Source organism: Rhinopithecus roxellana, chromosome 13, assembly GCF_007565055.1.
Source record: "Rhinopithecus roxellana isolate Shanxi Qingling chromosome 13, ASM756505v1, whole genome shotgun sequence".
In the NCBI taxonomy this organism is placed as follows: Eukaryota; Metazoa; Chordata; class Mammalia; order Primates; family Cercopithecidae; genus Rhinopithecus; species Rhinopithecus roxellana.
Genome location: NC_044561.1, coordinates 75,343,280 through 75,370,700, shown reverse-complemented (window position 1 = coordinate 75,370,700; position 27,421 = coordinate 75,343,280). Strand labels below are relative to the sequence as shown.

At 42.7% G+C, this 27,421-nt stretch overlaps 1 protein-coding gene across 1 annotated transcript in view; it reads left to right on the top strand.

The window, feature by feature from the left end:
* The first annotated feature begins 4,713 nt into the window (after positions 1-4,713).
* The window catches only part of VAPB (VAMP associated protein B and C), a 56,645-nt gene continuing 33,937 nt past the window's right edge, over positions 4,714-27,421 (top strand). Inside the window, exon 1 of the mRNA XM_010365136.2 lies at positions 4,714-5,108. Coding sequence (XP_010363438.1) covers positions 5,051-5,108 — 58 coding nt within the window. The 5' untranslated portion in view covers positions 4,714-5,050. The remainder of the gene's footprint in view (positions 5,109-27,421) is intronic.

Below are 27,421 nucleotides of genomic sequence, written 5' to 3'. Positions count from 1 at the left end.
GTGGATGATCAGGGACGGAGAGAGCAGATGTGGATGTTTGGTGAGGAGGTCTGGGCGGAAGTACTGGACACCTCTCAGGATGGGTGTGAAGACACTGGTGTCTCGGCCGAGCGTGGTGGCCAAGCGTGGTGGCTCACGCCTGTAATCCCAGCACTTTGGGAGACTGAGGTGGGTGGATCACGAGGTCAGGAGTTTGAGACCATCCTGGCCAACATGGTAAAACCCCATGTCTACTAAAAATACAAAAAATAGCCGGGCTTGCTGTGGGCGCCTGTAATCCCAGCTACTCAGGAGGCTGAGGCAGGAGAATTGCTTGAACCCAGAAGGTGGAGGTTGCAGTGAGTTGTGTTCATGCCACTGCACTCCAGCCTGGGCAACAGAGCAAGACTCCATCTCGAAAAAAAACAAAACAAAACACACACACACACACAGGTGTCTCATGTGAACGCCCACTCAAAGACATCTACTGCAGCAGCGACTCTATTAATTGAGTGGACAAGATGGCACATTCTGCAGACAACAGTTAGCCTTTCCCGCAACTGTGCCATTGTGTGCTCAATGAGCTTATTTACACAGTGGTCATGGTGGCAAGTGTGATGGCTCTGTATGGGCTTAGGAACGTGGGCTTCCCCTTACCAAAGTGACCTGGCAGAAGAGACCAACACTAAAGCTCTGTTACGGCACCATTCCCTAGGGGAGGGCAGAGGAGCTGGGAACCAGTGTTAAAAACCTATAAATGTGGCCAGGCACAGTGGCTCATGCCATTAATCTCAGCACTTTGGGAGGCTGAGGTGAGTGGATTGCATAAACTCAGGAGCTCGAGACCAGCCTGGCAATATGGTGAAATCCCATTCAAAACGTTCAAACATTAGCCAGGTGTGGTGGTGTATACCTGTAGTCTCAGCTACTTGGGAGGCTGAGGTGGGAGGATGGCTTGAGCCCATGAGGTAGAGGCTGCAGTGAGCCAACATTACACCACTGCACTCCAGCCTGGGCAACAGAGGGAGACCTTGTCTCAAAAAAAAAAAAAAAAAAAAGGAAGAAAGAAAAAAGAAAAAAACACAACCTATAACTACTTGGATATGTAAAAGAACAAAATAGAACTTACAGACTTAAAAAAAAAATAAACAAAATGAAAAACTCCTGAAACAGGTTTATCAATAGCCTAAGAGATAATTAGTGACTAGAAGAAAGATCTGAAGAATGATCTGGAAATGGAACATAAAGATGACAGATTAAGATGTGATAGAGAGGTTAATAGACATGGAGAAGGGTATGAAACTTCTGTTTCTTTCACAATCCACAGTAATAAATGTATTTTACTTGTTACTCACTCCATAGATATGTGTATAAGTATATTAATAAATACAACTGAAACAAAAGTTTCATGAAGTAATACAATACACTCCAATATATTCTATTCTCGTTCTTCCTCAACACTGGTAACAATCTACTACATTGCTTTTATAAGCCACTGTTGGAAAACAACCTACAGTTTGAAAAATATTAGTTGAATAACTACTAATCACACTACAAGATGTAAAGAGTGAGAGAATGAGGTTGAGATAACATTCATTTTTATTTTTTCTTTCTTTGAGATAGGATCTCACTCTGTTACCCCAGGCTGGAGTGCAGTGGTATAATGGTTCACTGTACCCTCAACCTTCTGGGCTCAAGTGCTCCTCCCACCTCAGCCTCCTGAGTAACTGGGACTCAGCCTCCTGAGTAACTGGGACTAAAATGCACCACCAGGCATGGCTAGTTTTTTTTTTTGTATTTTTTGTAGAGATGGGGTTTCACCATGTTGCCCAAGCTGGTCTTGAACTGGATTCAAGCAATCTGCCTGCCTTGGCCTCCTAAATTGCTGGGACTACAGGCGTGAGCCGCTGTGTCCATCTAAGATAACATTTAAAAGAGATATTCTCACATATGACACAACATGGATGAACTTTGGGGACTTTATGCTAGGCGAAATAAGCCAGTCGTAAAAGGATAAATATTGTATGATTCTGCTTACAAGAAGTACCTAGACTAGTCAAATTCATAGAGGCAGGATGTGGAATGGTGGTTGCCAGGGGCTTAGGAGAGGGAGCATGGGGAATGACTGTTTAAGGGGTACAGAGTTCTAGTTTTGCAAGATGAAGAGAGTTCTAGAGATGGATGAGGGTGAGGTTGCACAACAATAGGAATGTTAATACCACTGTATACTTAAAAAAGATAGTAAATTTTATGTTATGTGTATCTTACCACAATAAAAAAGTAAAATTAAATTGAAAAAAAGAAAAAGTTATTGTCTGAGAGTTTTCAAGAATAACGAAAGACACCAATCATCAAATTCAGAAAGCCCAAAGAATTCAAGGCAGAATAAACAAAAAGATACAGCATGAGCTGGGCTTTGTGGCTCACGCCTGTGGTGAGTGGATTACCTGAGGTCAGGAGTTTGAGACCATCCTAGCCAACGGAGATGGCGAAGCTCAGTCTCTATTAAAAACACAAAAATTAGCTGGGCGTGGTGGTGGGTGCCTGTAATCCCAGAGACTCGGGAGGCTGAGGCAGGAGAATCGCTTGAACATGGGAGGCAGAGGTTGCAGTGAGCTGAGACGGCATCACTCTGCACTCCAGACTGGGGGACAGAGCGAGACTCCGTCTCAAAAAAAAAAAAAAAAAAAAAAAAAAAAAGATACAGCAAGGTAAAACTGTAGAACATGAGAAGAGGGGGAAAAGGCCAACAACCTATGAAGGAACGATGTAAGATTGTCACTGGACTCCTGAGGAGCAATGAGGGGGAGCAGGCAAACAGTGGATGGCAATCAACTGTGCTGAGAGAGGACAGCTGTCATTCAAGCAAGGAAGCCAAAACATCTTTCAAGAACAAGGACAAGACCAGGCGCAATGGCTCATGCCTGTAATCCTAGCACTTTGGAGGCTAAGGCTGGAGGATCACTTGAGCCCAGGAGTTTGAGACCAGCCTAGCCTGGGCAACATAGTGAGATTTTACAGAAAATAAAAAAAAGTAGCCTGGCGTGGTGGTGCATGCTTTTATTCTCAGGTACATGGGAGTCTGAGGTGGGAGGATTGCTTCAGCCTGGGAGATACAGGCTACAGTGAGCCATGATCATGCCACTGCACTCCAGCATGGGCCACAGAGCAAGACCTCATCTCCAAAAATAAATAAATAAAAAACAACAAAAGACAAAAATGAATGCATTTGCAGACGAACAGAAACTGAGAGGGTCTGCACCAACAAACCTACAAAAAAATAAAATTTAAAGGATTTACTTCAGGCAAAAGGAGAGTGATCCTGTTCGTGAAAGCTGAGATGCAAGAAGAAAAGATGAATAAAAATGGTAATTGTGTGTCTGAATCTAAACTAATGTTGACTGTATAAAACAATTTAATAATGTCTCCTGGGGTTAAAATGGCAAAGGTTAAACTTAACATACACTACATTAAGGTGTCTAATTTAGAGGATGGGTGATTAAAGTACTCCGAAGTCTTCATATTTTAAGGAAACAGGGTAAAGACATTTTTACAAATATTTAAACATATTGGACTTTCACAAGGTAAGTATGCATGCCCAAAATTTTGAAGTAACCACTAAAACTTAGAAATAGAGTATGTAGGTGAAGAAAATAAGAATGAGAATAAAAATAAACCCTAAAGAAGAAAGGGGAAAAAAAAGAAAAACAAAACAGGCAGGACAAATAGAAATAACAAAATTCGATGGTAGAAATAATTCCAGATATGTTAGTAAATATAATAAATGTAAATGGACTAACTGCTCCAGTTAAAATACAAAGATTATTCTTCCAAGAAACCTGTTTATCATGAAAAATTTCAAGTATACAGAAAAGTGGGAGAAAAAGTACAAGAAAACCATATACCTGCGATGTAAAGTCAGCCATTGTTAGCAATTTGCCATGTTTGTTTCACCTATATTGGTATGTATAGGAGACTATTAAGAACACCTATTTTACTTCCACAGTAAACATAATATAATGAAATACAATTTAAACGGTAATCATGATGTAGAGTATCCATTTTTGAGGTCAAGCAGATCTGGATTCTCCAGCAATTTTTAATTATTTAACTTACTTGTGTGGTTATTTATTCAAAAGATGTCTCTTCACTAGGCTATAGTAAAAGGATTGGAATCAGGTTAGCTTTTCTGATCATTGTATTTCTAAATATTTACTGCATAAACAAATCGAATTTACTAGTAAAAATTCAGCACAGTGCCAGTTGCATAATAAACATTTAATGTAGAGTAGCTTGTATTTATTGTAGCTGCTGTTGTCATTGGAAGCATTCAGCAGAGTGATACGAAATAAGCAATAATTGGTAGTTTATTATATTTATAATTATTATTTACAAGACGTCACAGTGCCTAGCCCGTATCACTCACCCATAAACATCATGTTTATACTAAGTACTTTCACTATTATTCAAAGTCTCCAACAGTGCCTGGCACTACATAAGCAAGAGAAAAGTGGAAGTTTATTGTAATTGTTGTTACTGAATAAAGCATATAACACGAGGCTGGCCCCCAGCAGACCCTTAATAGTTTTCGCGGCTGCAGTCGTAGCCGGACTACAAACCCCGCCTCCTGAGCGGCGCGAAGCCCCGCCCCTTGCTGCCCTGCAGTCCCGCCCCCGTGGCTTGTACCGCGCCTGCGCACTGTCCCGGGAGGGGCTGCATGCGCGCAGCTTTAGTCCCCGCCCCTGGAGCTGGCGGCGCAGGGCGCAGCTTCCCGCCGCCCGAGCGGGCCAGCCTGCTGCGTGCGTGCGTGTGTACGCCTCTGCGTGCGTGCGTGCGTGCGTGCGTGCCGTCAGCTCGCCGGGCACCGCGGCCTCGCCCTCGCCCTCCGCCCCTGAGCCTGCACCGCGTAAACCAACCCCCCCCAACGCGCGCACCCCGTCGAAGACCCTCACCCGTGCCCCGACTGGTCCCCCCTTTTTTGTAAAACTTAAAGCGGACGCGGCATTAACGCTTCCCGCCCCGGTGACCTCTCAGGGGTCTCCCCGCCAAAGGTGCTCCGCCGCTGAGGAACATGGCGAAGGTGGAGCAGGTCCTGAGCCTCGAGCCGCAGCACGAGCTCAAATTCCGAGGTAAGCCCCAGAGGCCGCCACCTTCCTGCCTGCGGCCCCCGCCCCAGTGCTGGAGGGACGGAGTCCGGCGCGGCGGGTGACGTCGGCCCTCGTCCCCACCCCGACGGCGCTGTCGCGGGGGCCGGCGAGGCCGGGCCGGGCCGGGCCTTGGCGCTCGGCGCGCGCCCCAGAACTGCGCGGAGCGGCCGGGACCCGAGAGGGCTGGTGCGGGAGCTAGGGCCTGTGCCTCCTCCCCGACCCCCAGCCTCCTGGGACTTGCCTTCGAGGCACTTGCCACTTTGCCTTGTAACTTACTGACTAGTTTGTGATCACTTTAGTGTGAGCCTCCCCCGCTGCCGTTGCCTGGAAGGTTCTCCCCTGCTCTGTGACAGTGTTGACCTCAGGGTTTAGTTGAGGTATCACCTGCCCAGAGAGGCCTGCTGTGGCCACCCAGCCCACCGTGCACACCTGCTCTCCTGCTGTCGCTCCACATTCTGTCACTGTTTCGTGGCCAGCACCGCACTTTTCGTACCCAAAATTACTGTTTCAACACTAGAAAGGAAACTGCATGAGGACAGGCTCTTGTCAGTTCGCTGCTGTGTACCCAGCGCACAGTAGATGCCTAGTAAATACCTGTTGAACCAACAAATGAACCTCCTCAGGCCTTCTGATGGGATTGGTCCCATTTTCCTTTCACTCCCTCCCTCATGGTGCCTCCTGGATGCAGCTGAGGGAGGCTGCCAAGGTGCTGGGATCCTTTTGCTCCGCAGAGCTGCCTGGAGCAGCACCTGCAGTGGTGGGAAACCATGACCCTGGTTTCTCCCAGACACTATTATCTCTGTAATTTGTGCCTTTATGTTTTCTATGTTGTTCTTTTTTTTTTTTTCCCCTACCTTCACCAGGGCCATGAGGTAAAAGGTCTGACATGCTCATTCCTTCTTTTTGCGTGTATCCAGTGATGTGGAAGGCACTAGGGAGGTGACGGATGAACAAGGCAGACAAGGCCTCTGCTCTCAGAGAGCTTGCCTTCCGACCAGGACAGACAGACCAGCACACAACATCGTTACAGATATGTGGAAGGCACTGGGGAGGTGACGGATGAACAAGACAGACAAGGCCTCTGTTCTCATAGAGCTTGCCTTCCGACGAGGACAGACAAACCAGCACACATGATCTTTGCAGATAGTGCTAAGTGCCGTGTAGGAAATGGAACAGTTTGACTCCATGGAAGTGTACTTTAGGTTGGAAGGTCAGGTCTCCACTATATCGCTAGCACCGGGCTCACAGTAGATGTTCAGCTGGTATTAATGAATGGCCAGAGGCTCTCTAGTTTATATGTCCTATTGGGAAGTAGTGTAGGGTAACTTACCCAAAGTTACCCAGTTGGCAAGTGGTACATTTGAACCCAGACTTCAGAGTTCACGCTCTTAACCGTTATGCTGTCTGATCGCTGGGAAATACTCCAGAACGGTGGCTGTCACTATGCCTTCCAAGTTAACAATGTGAAATAACTCTGAATTTACAGAGAACCAAAGACTTTCCAATTAAAATGAAAAAACCAAAAAAACCCCACCAAACCTACTGGGGATCGAAATTCCAGGATAGTACTTGAGGTTTCATGATGCTCTCATGGCTTTCTGGTAACACCAGATTGGAAAAGGAGGCCAGGTGGCTAAAGTGAAAGTGGTGAGCCATGGTTTCCACTTGAGTTGTCTGAAGTTCTTTTTCTGTCTGGGAGGCCTGGCTTGGCTTCTCCTGAGAATTGGTGGGTTCATTCGGTTAGTCCACAAACATTTACTGAGTACCTGATCTGTGTGTCAGATACCCGGAGAAGCCAAGTCATATCAGCTGTACTCTCCCATTTTCCCTCAACCTCCTCTCAGTACTTTAGGGAAGGGGGCAGATGAGAATAACAGCCAGGACAGGACAATGATGTAGGGTAGTTCAGAGTGCTCCAGGAGCATTGAGGAGGTCAACTCCTGAAAGAGGTGTCATGTCATTTGAGCTCAGTTATAAAGGTTGAGTAGAAGAAGGCTCAAAGAAGGAAGGGGTGAAAACATTTCAGACAGAGGAAATTGCATGCACAGAGGCACAAACACTGAGATGACTGGGCTGCTTTGGGATGCCCAGTGGTTTTTTTTTTGAGATGCAGGTCTTACTCTGTCACCCAGGCTGGAGTGCAGAGAGGCGCTGTCTCACTGCAACCTCCGCCTCCCAAGTTCAAGTGATTCTCCTGCCTCAGCCTCTTGAGTAGCTGGGATTATATACAGGCGTGTGCCTCTACGCCTGGCTAAAAATGTATTTTTAGTAGAGACGGGGTTTCACCATGTTGGCCAGGCTGGTGTCAAACTCCAGACCTCAAGTGATCTGCCCTCCTTGACCTCTCAAAGTGGTGGGATTACAGGCGTGAGCCACTGTGCCCAGCCACCACTAGTAGTTCTGAATGACAGCAACAAAGAACATTTGTTGTGGTTGCCTGGCAAGATGGCAGACAAGGCTGGTGAGTAGACAAGAGTCAGACCTCAGTCCTTTTATGCATAGATGCAGCCAGTGTCCAAGTTAAAATTGTGTTGCTTCTGCTTGAGCAGTCCTTCCTTGCATTAACTTTCTGAAAACCCCCAAATCCCAGTACAAACTCTGTTGTCTAATATGTTACGGAAAGAGGCACTCATTTGAGAAAATTCAAGATTTTGTTCAGTTGTTTTACTGAAAGATATGTGACCTTAGGCCACTTCACTCCTCGAAGGTTGGGGTCATTCTCTGGTCAACGGGGATGATGCTCATGTCCACCTTGCTTCTTGTGGAGAGTGTTTAAAAGGAATGAAATGGCTGTTAGCGGCTTTGTGAGTGCATAGTACTATACAGAGATTAGACAATCACTTAACCACTTGAGTGATTTCATCACTTCTGTACCTGAAAGGTGTGGCAGAGAAGAGAGATCATTCTGGCCCTGGATTGGCCAAAGTAATAATGCCAAAGTCACTGGATATTTTTGCTGGGGAAGTGGTCCAAGAGAAGTGGTACCAAATTGTTGAAGGCCTCTGGCTTATAACTTTAGAAGAGACATCTGTGTGTGTTCTTAAACGACGTCGTGAGTTGTGTTGTTTGTTTTAAACTGAATGCTATGACAGTACAATTAATAGAGACTCAATACCCTGACTTACTTAGAGATAATTCATTTCAGGATGAGAACTTGCACATTTAACTGGTTTCTTCCAGGTTACTCAGGGTGATGACTCTGATTTCTGGTGGTTCACCTAGATGAACCTCTGAGCTAATTACTTAAGGTAATAACTAAAATGCCCATTCAAAGGAAAAATTATCTTTTAAATGCAGCCTAAGTTGATCATATGGGATTGTATATTGTCAGACTCTTTAATCTTGGAAATTTTGTGTGGTATGTTAAATTTAAGTATGTTACAGAAGAAAAAGAACGCAAATCTATATGACTTTATGCAGTTTTATAGGAAGTACTGTGCTGCATCATAAATATGGAAAGGACAAAGCCTGGTGACTTTCTCACAGAAGCATGACACAGGAGGATTTGCCTAGACTTAAGGTTGATTTTCATGAGATATTTTTAGTAAGGGAACATTAAGCTCTTTCAGACTAGGGGTATCTTTCTGAGAGAGTAAAAGTAAATGTTTTTGCTTTTTGGCAGGGTCTTGCTCTGTCACCCAGGCTGGGTGCCAGTGGTGCCATCATAGCTCACTGTAGCCTCAAACTCCTGGGCTCAAGAGATCCTCCTGCTTCAACCTCCCTAGTAGCTAGGACTACAGGTGCCACCATTCCTGGCTAATTTTTGGATTTTTTTTTTTTTTTTTTTTTTTTTGAGACGGAGTCTCGCTCTGTCGCCCAGGCTGGAGTGCAGCGGCCAGATCTCAGCTCACTACAGGCTCCGCCTCCCGGGTTCCCGCCATTCTCCTGCCTCAGCCTCCCGAGTAGCTGAGACTACAGGCGCCCGCCACCTCGTCCGGCTAGTTTTTTTTTGTATTTTTTAGTAGAGACGGGGTTTCACCATGTTAGCCGGGATGGTCTCGATCTCCTGACCTCGTGATCCGCCCGTCTCGGCCTCCCAAAGTGCTGGGATTACAGGCTTGAGCCACCGCGCCCGGCCTAATTTTTGAATTTTTTTGTAAAGGTAGGGTCTTGCCATGTTGCCCAGACTGGTCTTGAATTCCTGGCCTCAAGCAGTCCTCCCGCCTCGGCCTCCCAAAGTGCTGGGATTACAGGCATGAGCCACTGCACCCAGCCTAAGTGTGTGTTTTCTTTTATATTTCTTTTTGCTTTTTTCACTAAGTCATAGGAGTTTTTTTTTTTAATTGTCATTCTTTCTGTTGATCTCAGTTCTTCCAAGGCCTAAACGTTTCCTTGCCATCTCCTCACTCTGAGATCCCACTTGTTGTCCAGCTTAAAGAGAGCTTTCCAAATGAGTCACTTTCAAGGCATTATATAGCGCTCTCCTGTCATCCTCTTCTCCCTCCCCTTCCATGAGAGTCCATCTGTGGTAAATAGTATGTCTTATATATTTTTTGGTCATTGTTCAAGACTCTAGATCATTCTTTATATCCTAGCCTATTCCCCTAGCAATGATATTGTCGCATGGAAATGGTCTGTTGAACATCCATACTCACTAGGTTAAGGTTTTTTTTTTTTTTTTTTTTTTTTTTGAGACAGAGTTTTGCTCTTGTTGCTCAAGCTGGAGTGCAATGGCGTGATGATCTTGGCTCACCGCAACCTCCGCCTCCTGGGTTCAAGCACTTCTGCCTCAGCCTCATGAGTAGCTGGGATTACAGGCATGCACCACCGCGCCTGGCTAATTTTGTACTTTTAGTAGAGACAGGGTTTCTCGTTGTTGGTCAGGCTGGTTTCGAACTCCCAGCCTCAGGTGATCTGCCCGCCTCGGCCTCCCAAAGTGCTGGGATGACAGGTGTGAGCCACCGCACCCGGCCAGTTAACGTTTAAACATAACTGTGGATGCATTTACTTTTGCTTTACTCCTTGACTGAACCAGTGGGTTTCAAGAAGTCTTAGATAGTCCTGCCATTAGGGATATCAGATGGGAGGGCACCAATGAATCGGTGTAGTTGAGTACCAGTTTTCGGAGAAAATAGAAACGGACACTGAATGATAGTTTAAAGACGCTGTTTCGTTTTGTTTTGTTTTTTGTATAGGAAAAGCTGGCTTAGACTCTTTAGTTCAGCCCTTCAAGTTGATGTGTAATTTAAGATTGTTTAGGAAGTTAAAAAATCGAAAACCCTTTGGATCTACAATTCATTCAGTGCAGTAATTATCTTTCATATGCCAAGTACAACATTAATTCTTTAACTTTAGCACAGCACTGATTTTCTTTTTTTTTTTTTTTGAGACGGAGTCTGGCTCTGTCGCCCAGGCTGGAGTGCGGTGGCCGGATCTCAGCTCACTGCAAGCTCCGCCTCCCGGGTTCACGCCATTCTCCTGCCTCCGCCTCCCAAGTAGCTGGGACTACAGGCGCCCGCCTCGTCGCCTGGCTAGTTTTTTGTATTCTTTAGTAGAGACGGGGTTTCACCGTATTAGCCAGGATGGTCTCGATCTCCTGACCTTGTGATCCGCCCGTCTCGGCCTCCCAAAGTGCTGGGATTACAGGCTTGAGCCACCGCGCCCGGCCAGCACTGATTTTTTTAACATTTCCTGGTCACACAGAGCAGGCTGTGTTTTACAGCTCAACAAAATGTCAGCCATGTGCTGAAGATTCTTCATGGTAGTAGTTTAGATCCATCCTGAATAGATTATCTTCATTTATTTAATTATTAAGTAGCTTGCTTAACAAAAGTGGCATTAAATTTAACTTGAGTCAAACCTAAATTTTCATAGATAGTACCATTTACTTCTGAAATCTTGTTCCTGGGAGAAGAATGTGGACTGGAAGTTAGCTTACTTTTATCCACCTATTCACTCCCTTTTCTTCACAGTTAACTCCTTAGGGGAAAAAATGTATAGTTCTTGACCATGTGCTTATATTTGTAAAGCAGTGATGTTTCCTTAATGTGAGTGGTTGTGACATAAATCACAGTTATCTTCATAATTACCTGGGAGCTTTTCATCCAAGTGTGGATTTACTAAAATAGTCTGAATTGATGCTTATTAAAGAGCTGAAGTCTTAAACATTAACGCTGTCTTTTATTTATTAAATTGTATACATGTTTCCTTCAAATGCTGAAGGCAAAATACTGAGAACTTTGACCCTGTGTTATTATTGCTAAGTAGTTGAAAATTAAGGGAGGAGTCAAGGGAGTATATTATATTGGTTAACATTCAAATACTGCTCCTAGACTTGATTTTTAGAACCGAAACTTGAATTTTTACATAAAGAATTATTTCCAAAAGTGTCTTTTTTTTTTTTTTGAGATGGCGTCTTGCTCTGTTGCCAGGCTGAAGTGCAATGGCGCAATCTCAGCTCACTGCAACCTCCGCCTCCCGGGTTCAAGCAATTCTCCTGCCTCAGCCTCCTGAGTCGCTGGGACAACAGGCATGTGCCACCATGCCTAGCTAATTTTAGTATTTTTAGTAGGGACGGGATTTCACCATGTTGGCCAGATGGTCTCGATCTCTTTACCTCATGATCCGCCCACCTTGGCCTCCCAAAGTGCTGAAGATTACAGGTGTGAGCCACTGCACCAGGCCAAGAGTGTCTCATATATCCCCACTTTTTTGAAAAATTTGCTGTCTAAAGGATGACCATGATTTGGAACAAATGGACACAACTTTCAATGAGATGACAAGAAAGATGAACACACAGAGTACTGAGTTCCATTAGTCAAGACAAGGTTGCCATAGAATGTCTTTAATAAAATAGAACAAAAGCCTTTTGCAGTTATTTTGCACTGAGGATTGTGTTAAAAACAAAGTTGCATTATGGTTTCCAGACTGGCATCCTTGTTTTTTTTTTCCTATCATCTTAGGCCCCTTTCAGGCTGTCACCAAGCATAGGATATCCAGGATTGCTTTGGCCTTGCTCAGTGGGCATGTGCATTCTTTGAAGTTCTTACCTGACAGACCTGGGCAGCTGGCTTTACACAAGGAAGAGTTGTTTAAAGAGCTTTGTTATGGAAACAGTTACTAAACTTGACAGTCACTTGAGGATTATTTAAAAAACAAAATAACCGAGTGTGGTAAAATAATATCTCTAGAATATTTTTCAAAATGTTAAGTGCATCCTTTTAACAGAAGCTGTTGATGTCTACAATGTCTTATGGTACTTCAGGGTTTTTATCCCCTAGCATGGGGTCTTAGGGGTTGGGAAGCAGTTGAGAAAATGGCATAGTCCCATGAGAAAACCTTGGAATACTTTCTTTTAATAACATTTTTTATTAATTGCATAAAACTGTAAATCTACAGAAATGCTTTCTTGGAGTTTTCCTTCATCCTTTCAGAAGGACTAATATTGACCTTTGGTTAGCATGTTAGTGTTTTCACCTGTGTCAAGTGATGTCTTCAGGCTTTTGGGGGGGGGTGTGTGTGCATGCCTGCCTCGTGTTGTGGGACACATTCGCTGATACCTGTAATGTGTTTCAATTACTACACTGTTGGCATTTCAATAGGCTCCTTTAGCCTTTGCCCATCTGGGAAGTGGAGACTAGGGCAATAAATGTTTTGGGCGTAGATTGAGACTACAGTGTTTTTCATCTTTTAGCTTGTACTTTAAGACAGTGGGATGTACCCCTAGACCATTTACCTAGATTTGAATTACTTCCTTGTGATGTGGTTTAGAGCTCTTAAGTTCCTTGAGTTGTCTTGAAAGGCTGAAGGGTGCTTAGAGAATGGAGGGGAATTGAAAATGGAACCTAAGGATTTGGGAGTGGTCATATTTGTCAGTGGTGAAATGTGCCCGCCAACACCCCATTGGGTTGGGTCTGGAGTTAAAAGCAGTGGCTGACATACATTTTGTAATGTGAAGGTAAAGAAAGGTAAAGAAAGAACAAACATTTCTAGAGGATAAATGCTTTAGTTCCTGAAGATAGGCCACACAGTTTAGGAACTGTGGTAAGAGGTGCTTTGCCATATTTATGTTACTGTTTAATCTGTGTAACAATCCTATTAAATGACGTAGTCAGTGGCTAGGTAACTTTCCGCTGGATGAGGTTGCACTAGTGAATGGTGGCACAGGCAAAGCCTTGTACTTATACCACTATCAGCTCATTAGAGTTAACTCATAAAGGGGTTTGTTCTTGAGAGAGGGAGGCAGATAATTTGAAACCATTAATGAAGTATTAATAGCTGCCTGGACAATTTCTTAAGAACATCAATTAAGAGTTATTCTCTGTGAATTTTTTAGGAGGGATTTCTTGCCCTACTTTTTAAAAAGTTCAGACAGATGAGTCCAAAGAATGCTTTGATTTACCTTGTGAATATTCACTTTTATATCAGATTCTGATGGTTTCATGATTCTATGTATTTAGAAAGCATTAGGCCAGGCATGGTGGCTCACGCCTGTAATCCCAGCACTTTGGGAGGCCGAGGCAGACACATCACCTGAGGTTGGGAGTTCGAGACCAGCCTGACCAACATGGAGAAACCCCGTCTCTACTAAAAATACAAAATTAGCTGGGTGTGGTAGCGCATGCCTGTAATCCCAGCTACTTGGGAGGCTGAGGCAGGAGAATCGCTTGAACCTGTGAGGCAGAGGTTGCCATGAGCCGAGATCACGCCATTGTACTATAGCCTGGGCAACAAGAGCAAAACTCTGTCTCAAAAAAAAAAAAAAAAAGATTAAAAGCATTACCTTGTGAGTAATTTGTCCTTCTCCTATCCAGTCTTTGGAAGGCAGGGCAAAGCTTGTGTGAGGTAGGGATTTCATAGGCTTGCAGGTTTGTAGAGTGGGAATTCAAGAAGTTGTAAACGGTACTTATTATGATAGGAATGTCTAAAATAAATGATCTTTAGCAGTGCCACCTTAAACTTTGTAAGTGGTGCTACAAAGCCTTTAGTTCTGCATGCTCCTGACCAGCCATTGTCTTGGACAGAGAAACAAATAAGGGTGAGTTAATAAATAGAGACTTCTCTCAACTGTTCAAAGAGGTAAACTTAAGGTGATTAGAAAGTGCTATTTTACTCCATATGAGGTACACTTTGGGAAGTCATCATTTCGCAAGACGATGATATGCCAGGCATATGAATTGGATCAGAAAGGATTTAGAGACATGCATGGATGTAATGATCTCGTACCGATGCTCCTCACCTTACAGCGGAGTTCCGTCCTCATAAACCTATTGTCAGTTGAAAGTATTATAAGTTGAAAACATATTTAATACAGCTTAACCTACCCAACATCATAGCCTTGTCTACCTTGAACATACTCAGAACCCTTAAGTTAGCCTCCAGTTGGACAAAGTCATCTAGCACAAAGCCTATTGTATGATAAAATATTGAATATCTCATGTACTGCATATTACTAGCCTTGGAAGAGATCAAAATTCAAAATATGTCAAAATTGTGATGGCTTCACATCATTGTAAAATTGAAAATTGCAGGCCAGGCGTGGTGGCTCAGGCCTGTAATCCCAGCACTTTGGGAGGCCGAGGCGGGCGGATCACGAGATCAGGAGATCCAGACCATCCTGACTAACATGGTGATTAAAATACAAAAAATATTAAAAATACAAAAAATTAGCTGGGTGTGGTGGCGGGAGCCTGTAGTCCCAGCTACTGGAGAGGCTGAGGCAGGAGAATGGCGTAAACCCGGGAGGCGGAGCTTGCAGTGAGTCCAGATCGCGCTTCTGCACTCCAGCCTGGGCGACAGAGTGAGACTCTGTATAAAAAAAAAAAAAAAAAGAAAGAAAAATCGCAAGCCAAACCAATCGGGGATTGTCTGTACATAATAGATGATTGTCCAAATTAGAGCTATTTTGGGTTTCTGCCCTTTGCAGATCCTTTGAGGTTTTCTTTATAGACAGATGACTCCTTCTGGGGGAATTGAACGTGACTCTGATTGAGATTTGGTTCAGTTACCACATACTGAAAGCTTCCTGTGGGCCAGGCACTAGGTTGCATTGGGGACCTGGGAGGAAGGCTTAGCCCTTAAAGTTTCCAGCCTCTAGGTATTGGGAGACAAGGAGGGAAAATGGGGACAAGATATTTATGGCCTGCACCTACTGAAAGCTTAGAAAAAGCTGTGTTAATTCTACTTTGGGTGTTCGATCTCACAGGGAAGATGGCATTTGAGATATGTGACTTGGCGAGCTTATACTGTGTGCTTGCCATTTTTCTAAACGTTCATTTATTTAATTCTTAATGCAAGCCTAGGAAGTGGGTACAGTTATGATCCTGAAGTTATTAACCCAAATTATGAACCTGACTGAGGGTTGGAGCTGGGATTTGAATCAAGATCTGTCTGATTGCAAAGGCCATGTTTTTTTTCTTTTCTTTTTTTTTTGTCATTATGCTGGCTGTGTTTCTTCCCTTAAAAGATAAGTGGGGGTGTGACTGCCCTTGGCTTTCTTATTTATTATGTTGTTAGGAAGATGAGGAGTGAGCCTAGAGAAAGAGGCTTGAAAGAGAAATGGGATAGAAAAATAAAGGAAAAGGCCGGGCGCGGTGGCTCACACCTGTAATCCCAGCAGTTTGGGAGGCTGAGGTGGGTGGATCACCTGAGGTCAGGAGTTCCAGACCAGCGTGACCAACATAGTGAAACCCCATCTCTACTAAAAATACAAAAGTTAGCCGGGCTTGGTGGTGCATGCCTGTAATCCTACGTACTTGGGAAGCTGAGGTAGGACAATCGCTTCAGCTGGGGAGGTGGAGGTTGCAGTGAGCCGAGATCTTGCCATTGCACTCCAGCCTGGGAAACGAGCAAAACTCCGTCTCAAAAAAAAAAAAGAGAAAAAGAAAAAGTGCCTTATTGTAATTGTAGTCTAATAATTGTCTCGGCACCTGTTACGTAAAGTGCAGTTGCTCTGGGACATTAGAATGACTGTGGCTGACTTTTAATCTTTTGCCAGCCATGGTGGCTCATGCCTGTAATCCCAGCTTTGGGAGGCTGGGGTGAGTGGATTGCTTCAGCTCAGGAGTTTGGCTCCAGCCTGGTCAACATGGTGAAACCCCTCTCTACTAAAAATGCAAAAATTAACCAGGCTTGGTGGTGTATGCCTGTAATCCCAGCTACTCAGGAGGCTGAGGGGTGGGAATCGCTTGAACCAAGGAGGGCAGAGGTTGCAGCTAGCTGAGATTGTGCCTCTGCACTCCAGCCTGGGCTGAGAGTGAGACCCTGTCTCAAAAAAAAAAAAAAAAAAAAAATCCTTCAACAAATTCTGTGTTTCCCCCTAAGAACTTCTGTCCTAATTTGATCACTTCTTATTGTGAGCTGTTTGTTTATTAGTGTCGAAAATTCTGTGCTAATGCTATCAACTGTACCTTCCCTTCCACCACCCCACTCTGTACTCCGAGTCTTTCATGTCCTCAATACCTGTCGTGCAAACTATGTATTTCTGGGTTAACTGGGTACTATTTTAGTCTTTTAGTTCCATCACTCAGCATTTACAATATAGTAGAAAAAGGGAAGAAATGGAGTGGTACGTACTTGAGAAGTCAGTGTTATGGCCATCTCCATTTTAGAGATGAGAGGCTTTTGCAGAATGTGAATTTGTACCCAGGTCTTCCAGCCTCCCAAGTCTGTGTGCTTTGCATTACAAAGGGAGTCTGTGGTTCCTGAGCCTTGCTGTCACCTAGAGGCACTTGGGCTAACCTGCTTAGCTTTGGTTTCCTCCTCTGTGATGTGAGGAGGCTTCAACTCAGTACCTCTAGGTGGTCCTTCCAGCTCTAAGCTTGAGAACTTAAGTTTATTTTAGCTGAAGAAGAGAGATGGAAAGCCCCTTGAGGACAGGAACCAGCTTGTATTTCCCACAGCACCTACCAGTACTTTGTTCCCATGGGCTCCTGAATATTTAATTAGTGAAACCTCTTGTTCTGTTTGAAAGCTCACTACTAATATTAACCTTTCCTGAGTATTCTTGGACTCTGATCCAGTTTTTTCTATATCACCTCTTATTGTACGAATTGTATGTCACTTTGATGTTTTGTTTTATTCTTTATGTGCTTCATTTACTTATTGCTTGGCTTTCGCTGCTAGAATGTAAGCTTCTATAGTTTTTTGTTTTGGTATTTCTGAGTAGTGACTAGTAGACTACATTCTCTTCTTATTGTTGTTTTCTTTTCCTAGTACCCCAAAGAAGGATACAACCCTGGACTTGGTCATCTTTTCAGTGTTTGCTATGAGCATTTGAAATAGACGCAGACATAAGAATAAAAAGAGAAATTTGCTGAAAAACCAGAGTTTTGTCCCTGTGGAGGCTTATTTGAATTCTCAATCTGTTGGTTGAATTGATTTGTTGGCATATAAGTATATCCTGATGGACTCTCTGAAAAATCTAAATTTGTGCTTCTGACCTTTGTAAAGTCAGGCAGTGCTTTACTAATTGGATGAAGGAGAGCCATGGCTTACTCTTGAGAGAATGTGCAGATGCACACAATCAAAACTTTTCATGTAATTTGCGGGTAGGAGGATCCCATCTTAGTGCATAGTTCACCTCTAACCTCGCTCAGAGAAAAGGTGGAAGAAACATGAGCAGTCATCTAGAGAAATCCAGAGAACACTTGGCTCGTTTGGGTCTTTTTATTTATTATTATTTTTAAAATGAATGCTTTTGTTGCCTTTCTCTTTCAAAGCAAGATTGTTTCTTTTTCTTTTTTTTCATACCTAGCACTCACTGAGAATAGTGTTTGGCCATTAGTCATTTTCATTAAACATCTGAGTATTGTCACTTCCACCTTTAAAGAAGAAAAACTGTGTTGTCAGTCCTTTTTGCACTGTCTATCTACTCCTTTCACTTTCCTTCTTATCATGGTAAGCTTCTGGAAAGCATAGTTCCCTGTCTTTTTTCTTTCTGTTCTTCATTTCTAGTCACTGCCCGGGAGCTCAGTCATTGCTTCATCACTGCATCTCCCATTGCATGTTCAGTCTTCACCATATGTGTGCTCTCCCTACCATTTGACCCCTGTTGTCATCCTGCTCATTGACACACTTCTCTTGACCTCCCTAATTGCTCTCTCGGCTTTTCTTCTGCCCATGTGGCCAATTTTGCCTACTCATCATGCAGTCCGGTTGGTAATGCTCAGGGTTACAGGTTCACCTTCTCCCCCTCTTCTCCTTTCCCTGTTTCTCTCAGATTTGCTCTCTCCATGTCTTCCCTTCTCCCCTTTGCGGAACTTTTACCAGTACCCTTAGCTTCTAACGTCACTTATGTATGAACCCAGGCCTGACTCAAGCCCATATAAAAGGCTGCAGTACTTTAAATGCAGCATGACCCAAGCTGAACTCTATACCATCTTTTCTTTTTTTCCTCCAAACTTCCCCCTTCTTACTGTCTCATTGAATGGTACCTACATTCATGCATTTGACCAACTCAGAGAGTCTATGACTCAATTCTGTCCCTTCTTCCCCATTCCCTCTATGGTTGTCCCATTTTCTCCCGCAACTGTAATAGCCTCTTAACCTGTCTTCTTGTCTAAGTCTTCTCTTTCTTTCCACCCTGATGTGGTTTTCAAAGATGCAAATCTGAGCATATCTCTTGCTTGCTTACAATCATTAAATGTCTTCCTGTTGCCAAAAATAACGTTTAAATTTTTTAACAAAACCTGGAAAATTATTTATACTTGTTGCACTCCCTCCACATTGCCCTGCTCATCTTTCCAGCATGGTCTTTCCTCATGCTTGTGTTCCAGCCTTTTAGTTCTCCTTGGCCATGGGGCTTTGGCATACTCTGTATCATGACTTACCCTGTATGTAGTCATAAAGTAACAGCTTTTAGCTGTTTCTACCACTAAAAATTAGTTGATTCCTTTTCCTCTTGTTGGTTTCACTGCTTTCCCCTGCTTACCTTTGAGGCTTAGCACGGGCTTCACTTCTTCAAGGTCACTTTCCTGACATTCTTCACTCACATTGTACCTGTTCCTCTGGCTCCCACATGTGTCACAGCGTGTTGTCATTGGCTATGTGATACGTGACTCCTTTCCCGTTAGTCAGCAAGCCCCCCCCTTTTTTTTTCTTTTTCTTTTTAGATTGTGTCTCTTCTCCCCAGATCCCAGTGCCTAGCACAGTGCATGGTGCATGGCAGTTTCTCAGGGAGTTAATGGTCTCTGGGTCTAAGGCATAGGCGAGGAAGGGTTGGTGTTTAGGAGGAAGCTGGGAAAGGAGAGGCCAGGCGCAATGGCCTCACGCCTGTAATCCAAGGATTTTGGGACACCGAGGGGGGCGAATCACTTGAGGCCAGGAGTTTGAGATGAGCCTGGACAATATGACAAAACCCTGTCTCTACTAAAAATACAGAAATTAACCTGGTGTGGTGGTGCATTCCTGTAATCCCAGCTACTTGGGAGGCTGAGGCATGAGAATCACTTGATCCCGGGAGGTGGAAGCTGCAGTGAGTCAAGATTATGCCACTGCACTCCAGCCTGGGTGACAGAGCAAGACTCTGTCTCAAAAGCAAAAACAAAGCTGAGAAAGGAGAGGGGGGAAAAAGAGAAGACTTTCAGTGGTAAGGAGTAATGAAGCCTATCGGCAGGGCCCGTTATGTACAGCTGATTGATGCAGACACAGTGGATTTTGCTCAGAAAATATTTGAACATTTTCTACTAAATGCTGGTTACTTTTCTGTCATGTAGAAACTTAGGTTTTTATTTATCCTCCTCTTCTATTTCAGAGTCAGGACTACCTCTTAGGTGTGTGTTCTTTTACCCCATTCCTTTCCCATCACTTAACAGTATTTTGCATTGTTAGTCAGCCTATTACTGCTATCTCAAATTTCTCTTGTACTTGATTCCTTCCTTGTGCCTACAAACATTCTTCAGTTGCCCCTTCCTAAAAAGAGATCTTGTTTTCTAGATCTTCCCCACTTAGGCAAATGCCCAGTCTTCTGTCACAGCTAGTGTTGGGGAAGCTGTGAATCTCAGTTTCTGATATCTTCACTCTTCTTTCATCAGATCCCACCCCTCCACTCAAACCCTTCTTAGTTCCCCAGGTTTCTCTCTGTGATACTTGTCTTTGACTTTTCCGATGAACTGTCCACCTCTTTATCATTTCTTTTACCGGGTGTTGAGGTTTCTCAGGTTCTGGCTTCAGTCTTCTCAATTTAACAATTCTCTGTATGTTGCCTCATTCATAATGACTTCATCTTCCACTTCTGCACAGAAAACTTCTAAATCTGTATCTCCAAGCAGATCTTTTGATCTGTCAGCCTACTGGACATCCGTGTCTATCTGGTTGTCATGAGAACACCTCAAACTCAGCATATTCCACACTGTATTTACAGTTTACCCTCTCATCCCTACTGACTGTGGCTTCTGGCTCTTGGGAGTGGCCCTTGCACCAAGTTGGCAAACTGGAAATCCTAAACTTGTCTTTTGCTCCCCTTTTCCATAACCTTTCACATCTACTCAGTCTGTTTAAGTCAGCAACATCTCCTATGCCATTTTGCTTCTTTGTATTCGGCTGTCGTATCCTGAGTATAGGTCCTTTCCCTTCCAGACTATTGTAGTAGCACCATGTCTCAACTTTCCGTCTCTTAATTTGTCTACCTGCTTCTCTTACCCTTCGGACTATCCTTTATACAATTTCCAGAGATATTTTTCTAAAAATTGAAATTTGATATCATTTCTTGGTTTAAAAACATTCATTGGCTCTCTAGATCTTACGGATAGGTTTGTGCCCCAAATTCTTAGGCCAGCAGCAAAGCTCTTCAGAGTCAGGCCACACTGCGTCTCTCCAGCCTCAGCTTCTTTCACCCCTCTCGTACCTTTCCTCTTCAGCCATGTGATGCCCCCAGAAGTCCCTTACAGCTTTATCACACTGTACTTTCACCCAAGTTCCCTGCAGCTCAAAGTGTGCTTTGCGTTACCTGCTTTTCAGACTCCAGGGCTTGCCTCAGTGATCAGTTCCCGGTACTGCTCACCCTCCCCTTTTGATAGGATGCTTTGTAGATTACCTTTCATACAGTATTTGATACAGTTAGAGGTGGTATACTGCCCAGGAGTTAAGAGTGTGAACCCTAGATCTGCCAGCTGAGAGTCATGTGTCCTTCAATGATGCATTTAACCTGTCTGTGCCTCAAATTCCTCCCTCGGGTATGTTAGGAGGATACAAATTAACACATGTAAAGTACTTAGAATAGATTGGCACTGTTAAATATGAGCTAATGTCACATTTGATAATTTTTTAAAAAGAAAAAATCATTATGAAGTCTCAGTCCTAGAGATTCTGATTCATTAATTCTGGATGGGCCCCAAGATTGTTCTGTGTGTTCTGGGTGGGAGCTGCAATGCCCTGTTTCTCTCTTCAGCTTGAGAGCCTAGCACGGCACCTGAACTGTTCTCTTCATTGGTTATTAATTGAGTACCTGTAGCGTGCCAAGCATTGTTGAGAGGCCGAGATGAGAAAACTTGCACCTTATGGAGCTCATCTAATAGTGGGGAAGATGTACATTAAATAAAAACAGAAAATATATATGATGTGGTGTCAGGTAGTAGGTGATACATGGGAAAAAAACAACTAAAAACAATGCAGGATAAAGGGATTTGGGAATGTATGCAATTTTAAGTAGGGCGATGAGGGAAGATCATTTAAGTAGGGTGATTAGGGAAGGTCACTTACCTGAGAAGGTGATATTTGAACTGAGACCTGTATAAAATGTGTCTGTGAACTATGGAGACATTTGGGAAGAGCATTACAGACTGATGGAAGGGCAAGTGCATGGTGATGAGCTTGGTGTGTTCAAGGAGCAGCAAGGTCATTATGCCTGCACTAGAGTGATGGAGGGGCCTGCTAGGAGGTGAGCTCAAAGAAGAGGGCAGGAGCCTTGCTGGTAGGCAGGCCACAAGAGGGACTTTGGATTTTGTTGTGAGATGGGAAGCCACAGAGGATTCTGAGTAGGAGTTTTTTTTGTTTGTTTTTTTTTTTTTGGAGACAGAGTCTCCAGATGAAGGAGCCCTTGGCTGTCTCCATTTCAGTTATTGTGATGGTGCAGGGAGTTTCTTCATCATACCCACTTCCATCTTAGAACTAGTTTTATTTCTTCTTTTTCCTTTCTTGTTTTGAGATGGAGTCTAACTCTGTGGCCCAGGCTGGAGTGCAGTGGTGCGACCTCGGTTCACTGCGACCTCTGTTTCCCGAGTTCAAGCAGTTCTCTTCCCTCAGCCTCCTGAGGAGCTGGGATTACAGGCACACACCACCATGCCTGGCTAATTTTTTTATTTTTAGTAGACAGAGTTTCACCATGTTGCCCAGGCTGGTCTTGAACTCCTGAACTCCCGAGCTCAGGCCTCCAAAAATGCTAGGATTACAGGTGTGAGCCATCATGCCTGGCCAGGAGTCTTTTTTTTTTTTTTTTTTTTTGAGACGGAGACTGGCTCTGTTGCCCTGGCTGGAGTGCATTGATACTGTCTCACTCGGCTCACTGTAACCTCCCCCTCCTGGTTCAAGCAATTCTCCTGCCTCAGCCTCCCAAGTAGCTGGGACTACAGGCGTGTGCCACCACGCCTGAGTAATTTTTGTATCTTTAGTAGAGACAGGGTTTCTATATTAAATGTAGAAGAATATAGAGGAATGTAGATTAAATGTAGAGGAAGGGAGACTGCTTTTGGCCTAAGCAGTTGGGTGAGTGGTGGTTTCTTTACTGAGATGAGAAGCATTGAGTTTGAGGCAGGAGAGTGGGACTCAAGAGTGCCGTTTGGACATAAGAAACTTGAGATGCTCAGTACACTTGCAACGAGAGATGTTAAATAGGTAGTTGAGTCTGGAGCTCAGGGGAGAGGGCCAGGCTGCAGATAGAAATTTGGCAGTCAGCTTATTGTTGTGACATAGAACAGTAAGGAATAATTTCTTCTGACTAAAGAGATTTGGTAAACCTTTCCAAAAGAGAAGACATTTGAGCAAAACTTTGAAGAATGGGCATAATTTCCAAAGGCAGAGAAAGGGGAAAATAGAAAATATTTTTCATCCAAGTCTCACAGCCTTTCCTCTGGCCTCTTGTTGAGTTTAAGAAGCTGCTGACCTGGTTGATAATCTCTTACCATTGGTATAGCCACTTAGGTTCTTTATTGAAAAGGAACCAGACCAGATTATACACTAACTGATAAACCACGTTCTACTGTTTCTCATTGTTCACAAATTGAAAATTCCAGTTGGATCATCGAGGTGCAGAATGCTCAGCTTGTTCTTCTCCCTTCTTCTGTGTATCTGGTGTGAATTGGGTGTGTTGATTTTGGTGTGGAGGCTTTTTCACATGCTGTCATCTCCACTAAAGAGGGAACACTTTGGGGAAGTTTTTACTTCTGTTGATACTAACTTTTTGCACTTGAACTGTTAAAACAACTACAACCACGAGAAATTGGACCCCATGCTATTTTATCACTCATACCCCTAACTTGAGCATATTATCTGTCTTGACTCATCCTGCTTTGTGTAAAATGTGAATCATGTTTTGCCACTCTTCTAGTTAGATAGAATTTTATTTGGAGTAGAATATTGCTTATCTTTTTGTTTATTTTTGTGATCACTGTGATCAGAAATTTTGGTCTTTCAAGTAGAGAATAATTACTAGATGTCCGCTAGTAATAATTACTAGATGTCCGCTAGTCAATGGGATAAAGAGTGCATTGAAAAAATTCAGTTTATTAAATCGTCTAAGATCCTTTTAGAACTGATACAAAATTCATCTGTGAATAATCTTCCACTGCATGATAATCTTAGTGCTGGATATAGGTAGAATGTATGAAGCTTCAGCTCTTATGTACTCCTTTTAGCCATTTTTTCTATTATAAAAAAAAATCTAGTGCATTAAAGAAAAGTAGTGACAGTATTTATTTTTAGATGGTTTTTAGTCTTTGAAGTTCATACAGCAGCTTTTGTCAGAATTGTAGACATGGGTGTTTGTCTTGAATTAATGAGACTACTGCAACTTTAAACATGTTTTAAGTGATAACCTTGATTTTTATAAATTATGCAAGCATGACTATCAAGGTTGGTTTGTCAGTTTTCAACAACTTTACAAGTCTGAACAAGTAGAAAATTATTACAAAAGAACCTTGTTTGGATCTCACATAAACTACAGGTAGCTTTCTGTATATGAAAAAAAATTTAACTACAAAAAAATACAGATAATATAAATACCCCAATATGGAGTGGCTAAATGTTAATAATTTGTTAGAAGACTTTCTTTAATAAAACAAGTAAAACTTCACTAATAATTTATGACATGTCTGTACTCCATATCTGCTGATTCATACTCCCTTTTTTTTTTAACTCTGCAGAGGAATTTAATGTGAACTATTTCCATTTTTTTCTAGATCACTTAATGTAGTGTCATGGTGTATGGATGACTTAACGTGTTTTTGAGACCCTTCAGTTGTTGAAATACAGATCTAGTTCATTATTCCTTCATGAGATTGTAGCATTTTTATTGTAAGATAATTCTTTATATATTTTGAATTCTAGTCACTTATACAAACTGTAAATATCTTAGTTTTTCAGGCTGTTCCTTACTGTCTAACTTTATATTTTTTCAGGTAGCTTTCCTGAGTTTGATCTGAGGAATTATTAAACTACAATAGCATGCCTTCCGGTTTAGTTTTCCCACCCGTGGAGGTGGTGGCAGGCTGAGTTTTGTTTCTGTCTGCTCTGAAAGAGCTAGGAAACTAGTGAATTGCGCAAGCAGCCTGCAAGGCTGGTATAGTCTATTTCAATCAAGCTGGCTTCTGGTGTGCCTTTGATGGCATCATCAGTGAGAGTTCTTGGTGTTGATTTCTCTTGCTGCAATAACAGGTGTGATGTTTCTCAGTAGCTGACTGGCTCCCGAGGATACCAGGAGTATACTTTATTAATTTAAAACACTTTGCATTCTAAGAGTTCTTCAGGAAAGTTATGTGTCTATGGGTAGGGTTCTTTTTATGTGGTTATTTCAAAATAAGAGCTATACAATTAGGCTTTCTGCTGGAATATTGGAATATAATGTTTGTCATTTAAACACATTGGTTGCAAAGCTTTAAAGCTTTATTTTTGTTTCTAAAGCATTGATTTAATGTATGAGCTGACAATTGAATCAAAAAAATAGATTTTTAAGAAGACGTCTCCACTCTCCTTATTCTTGAGTTCATGGTTATTTAAGAGCTCACTCTCTTTGAATATCTGTTAGTATGGTATCTTTCATTTTTTAGGGAGGGGGCAACTTTAAAAAAAAATCACCATAGAATAATTATGATGAAAGCATTATTGACACAGTGAGCATTTTTAATACCTTCAACCTATATATAAGCAGCACAGATTTAGAATGATTTCACATCCAGGTTTTGAAGTAGGTGTCTGTTTACAGGAAATGCAGCAGAATCAGAGTACAATGACCTCTGAGGAAGTCTCCTATTCATGCAGCATACATTTTTACTGTGTTTGTGGCACTGTTCTAGTTCGGAGGATCTGGTGATGAATAGGATAGACACCCCGCCCCGCCCCCCACTCCATGTGGAAACAGGAAAGGAACAAACAAAATATGTCCTATGCAGAAGATGAAAAGGGTGTAATGCTGGAACGGGAGCAGCAGTTATCTGGGTATTTATTCACCCAGCGCCTGGATGTGCATACAGTGGGTGCATGGAGGAAGAATACAGCCATTGTGTGAAGTAGATGGAAGCATGGCATGGCTGTTTGTTCATTCAGCAAATATATTTATTGAGCATCTGTTCTGTGCCTGCAAGTGTTCTAGGTGCTAATGATCAGTAATGAACAAGAGGGACGAAAAGGTCTGTGTTGGTGGAGTTTCCATTCTAGAAGGGGAAGATTGATTTACATAAACAAGAAAAGAAATAACGTGGGGATTGGTGCACTGCAGATGGGTATGGAAAGCAGAAAGCAGTAGGATACTTTTTAATGAAAATAGACTGTCAAAGGGTAAAATTTAAAGATATTAATAAGATACCCAATAGATTTTACTTTAGAGTGTCTGTGTCCCTCCATTTTAGTGTATTTTTCCCACATATAGTCTTCTGTATTGAAACCTCAAGCACACTTTTATTGTCTTAACAAAATCCATCAAAAGTCATAGGCTTCTGGAGACAGATTATTACCTTCCCAGAAGGTAATCTTTTTAGAGCTGAAATGAAATATGGTAACTGGTTTTTTGGAGAAGCTGTGAAAAGGAGAGATACTGTACCTAATTTGTGTTTTTAAGAGTATAAAATAATACAGCTTTTTTTATGCAGAGTGAAAAAAACTGTTGTGAAGCTATTAACTCTAAACTTATATCTGAAAAGCTGAGACCTGATAGATTATATATCAAATTGGTATATAACTTACTTGGTAACATATAGGTTGAGTTTCAAAGTATTGTAGCTACATCAGAAGATAAATTACAAAGGAAGGATATGTATTTGTGAAACCAGAATTTCATGAACTCTAGAAAAGGAAGAGGAGCAATCATTTTGCACAACAAAGAATCTTTATTCATATATATATATATACACACACACACACACAATATAGATTTTCAAAATCTCAATAATATTTAATGTTAGAAATGTTAAGGGGGATACTACTGAAAGTGAATTAATATAAAAGACCAAATACTTTTTCCTCTTCCTTTTTTAAAAAAAAACATAGTTTAGAACAGTTTTAGGTTCACATGAAAACTGAGCAGAAAGTATGCACAGAGTTCTCATATAACTCCTACCCCACACATGCATAATAGCCCCCTCCACTGGCAACATCCTACACTGAGTGGTACGTTGGTTACCATTGGTGAACCTACATTGACACATCATTGTTAGCCAGAGTCCATAGTCTGCATTAGTATTCATTTCTAGTGTTGTACATTCTGTGGGTTCTGACAAGTGTATAATGACATGTATCCACCATTGTAATATCAGAATAGTTTCACTGTCCTAAAAAGGCTCTATGCTCCTCCTGTTCTTTCCTCCCTTAAATTCTATCAACAGCTTATTTTATTTTCTTATTTTTATTTTTTGAGACAGAGTCTTGCTCCATCACTCAGGCTGGAGGGCAGCGGGGCGATCTTGGCTCACTGCAACCTTCACCTCCTGAGTTCAAACTATTCTCCTGCCTCAGCCCCCCGAGTTGCTGGGATTACAGGTGTGTGCCCACACACCCAGCCAATTTTTGTAGTTTTATTAAAGATGGGGTTTCACCATATTGGCCAGGCTGTTCTCAAACTCCTGACCTCAAGTGATCCGTGCCCCCACTCAGCCTCCCAAAGTGCTGGATTACAGGCGTGAGCCACCACTCCGGCCAACACCTTATCTTTT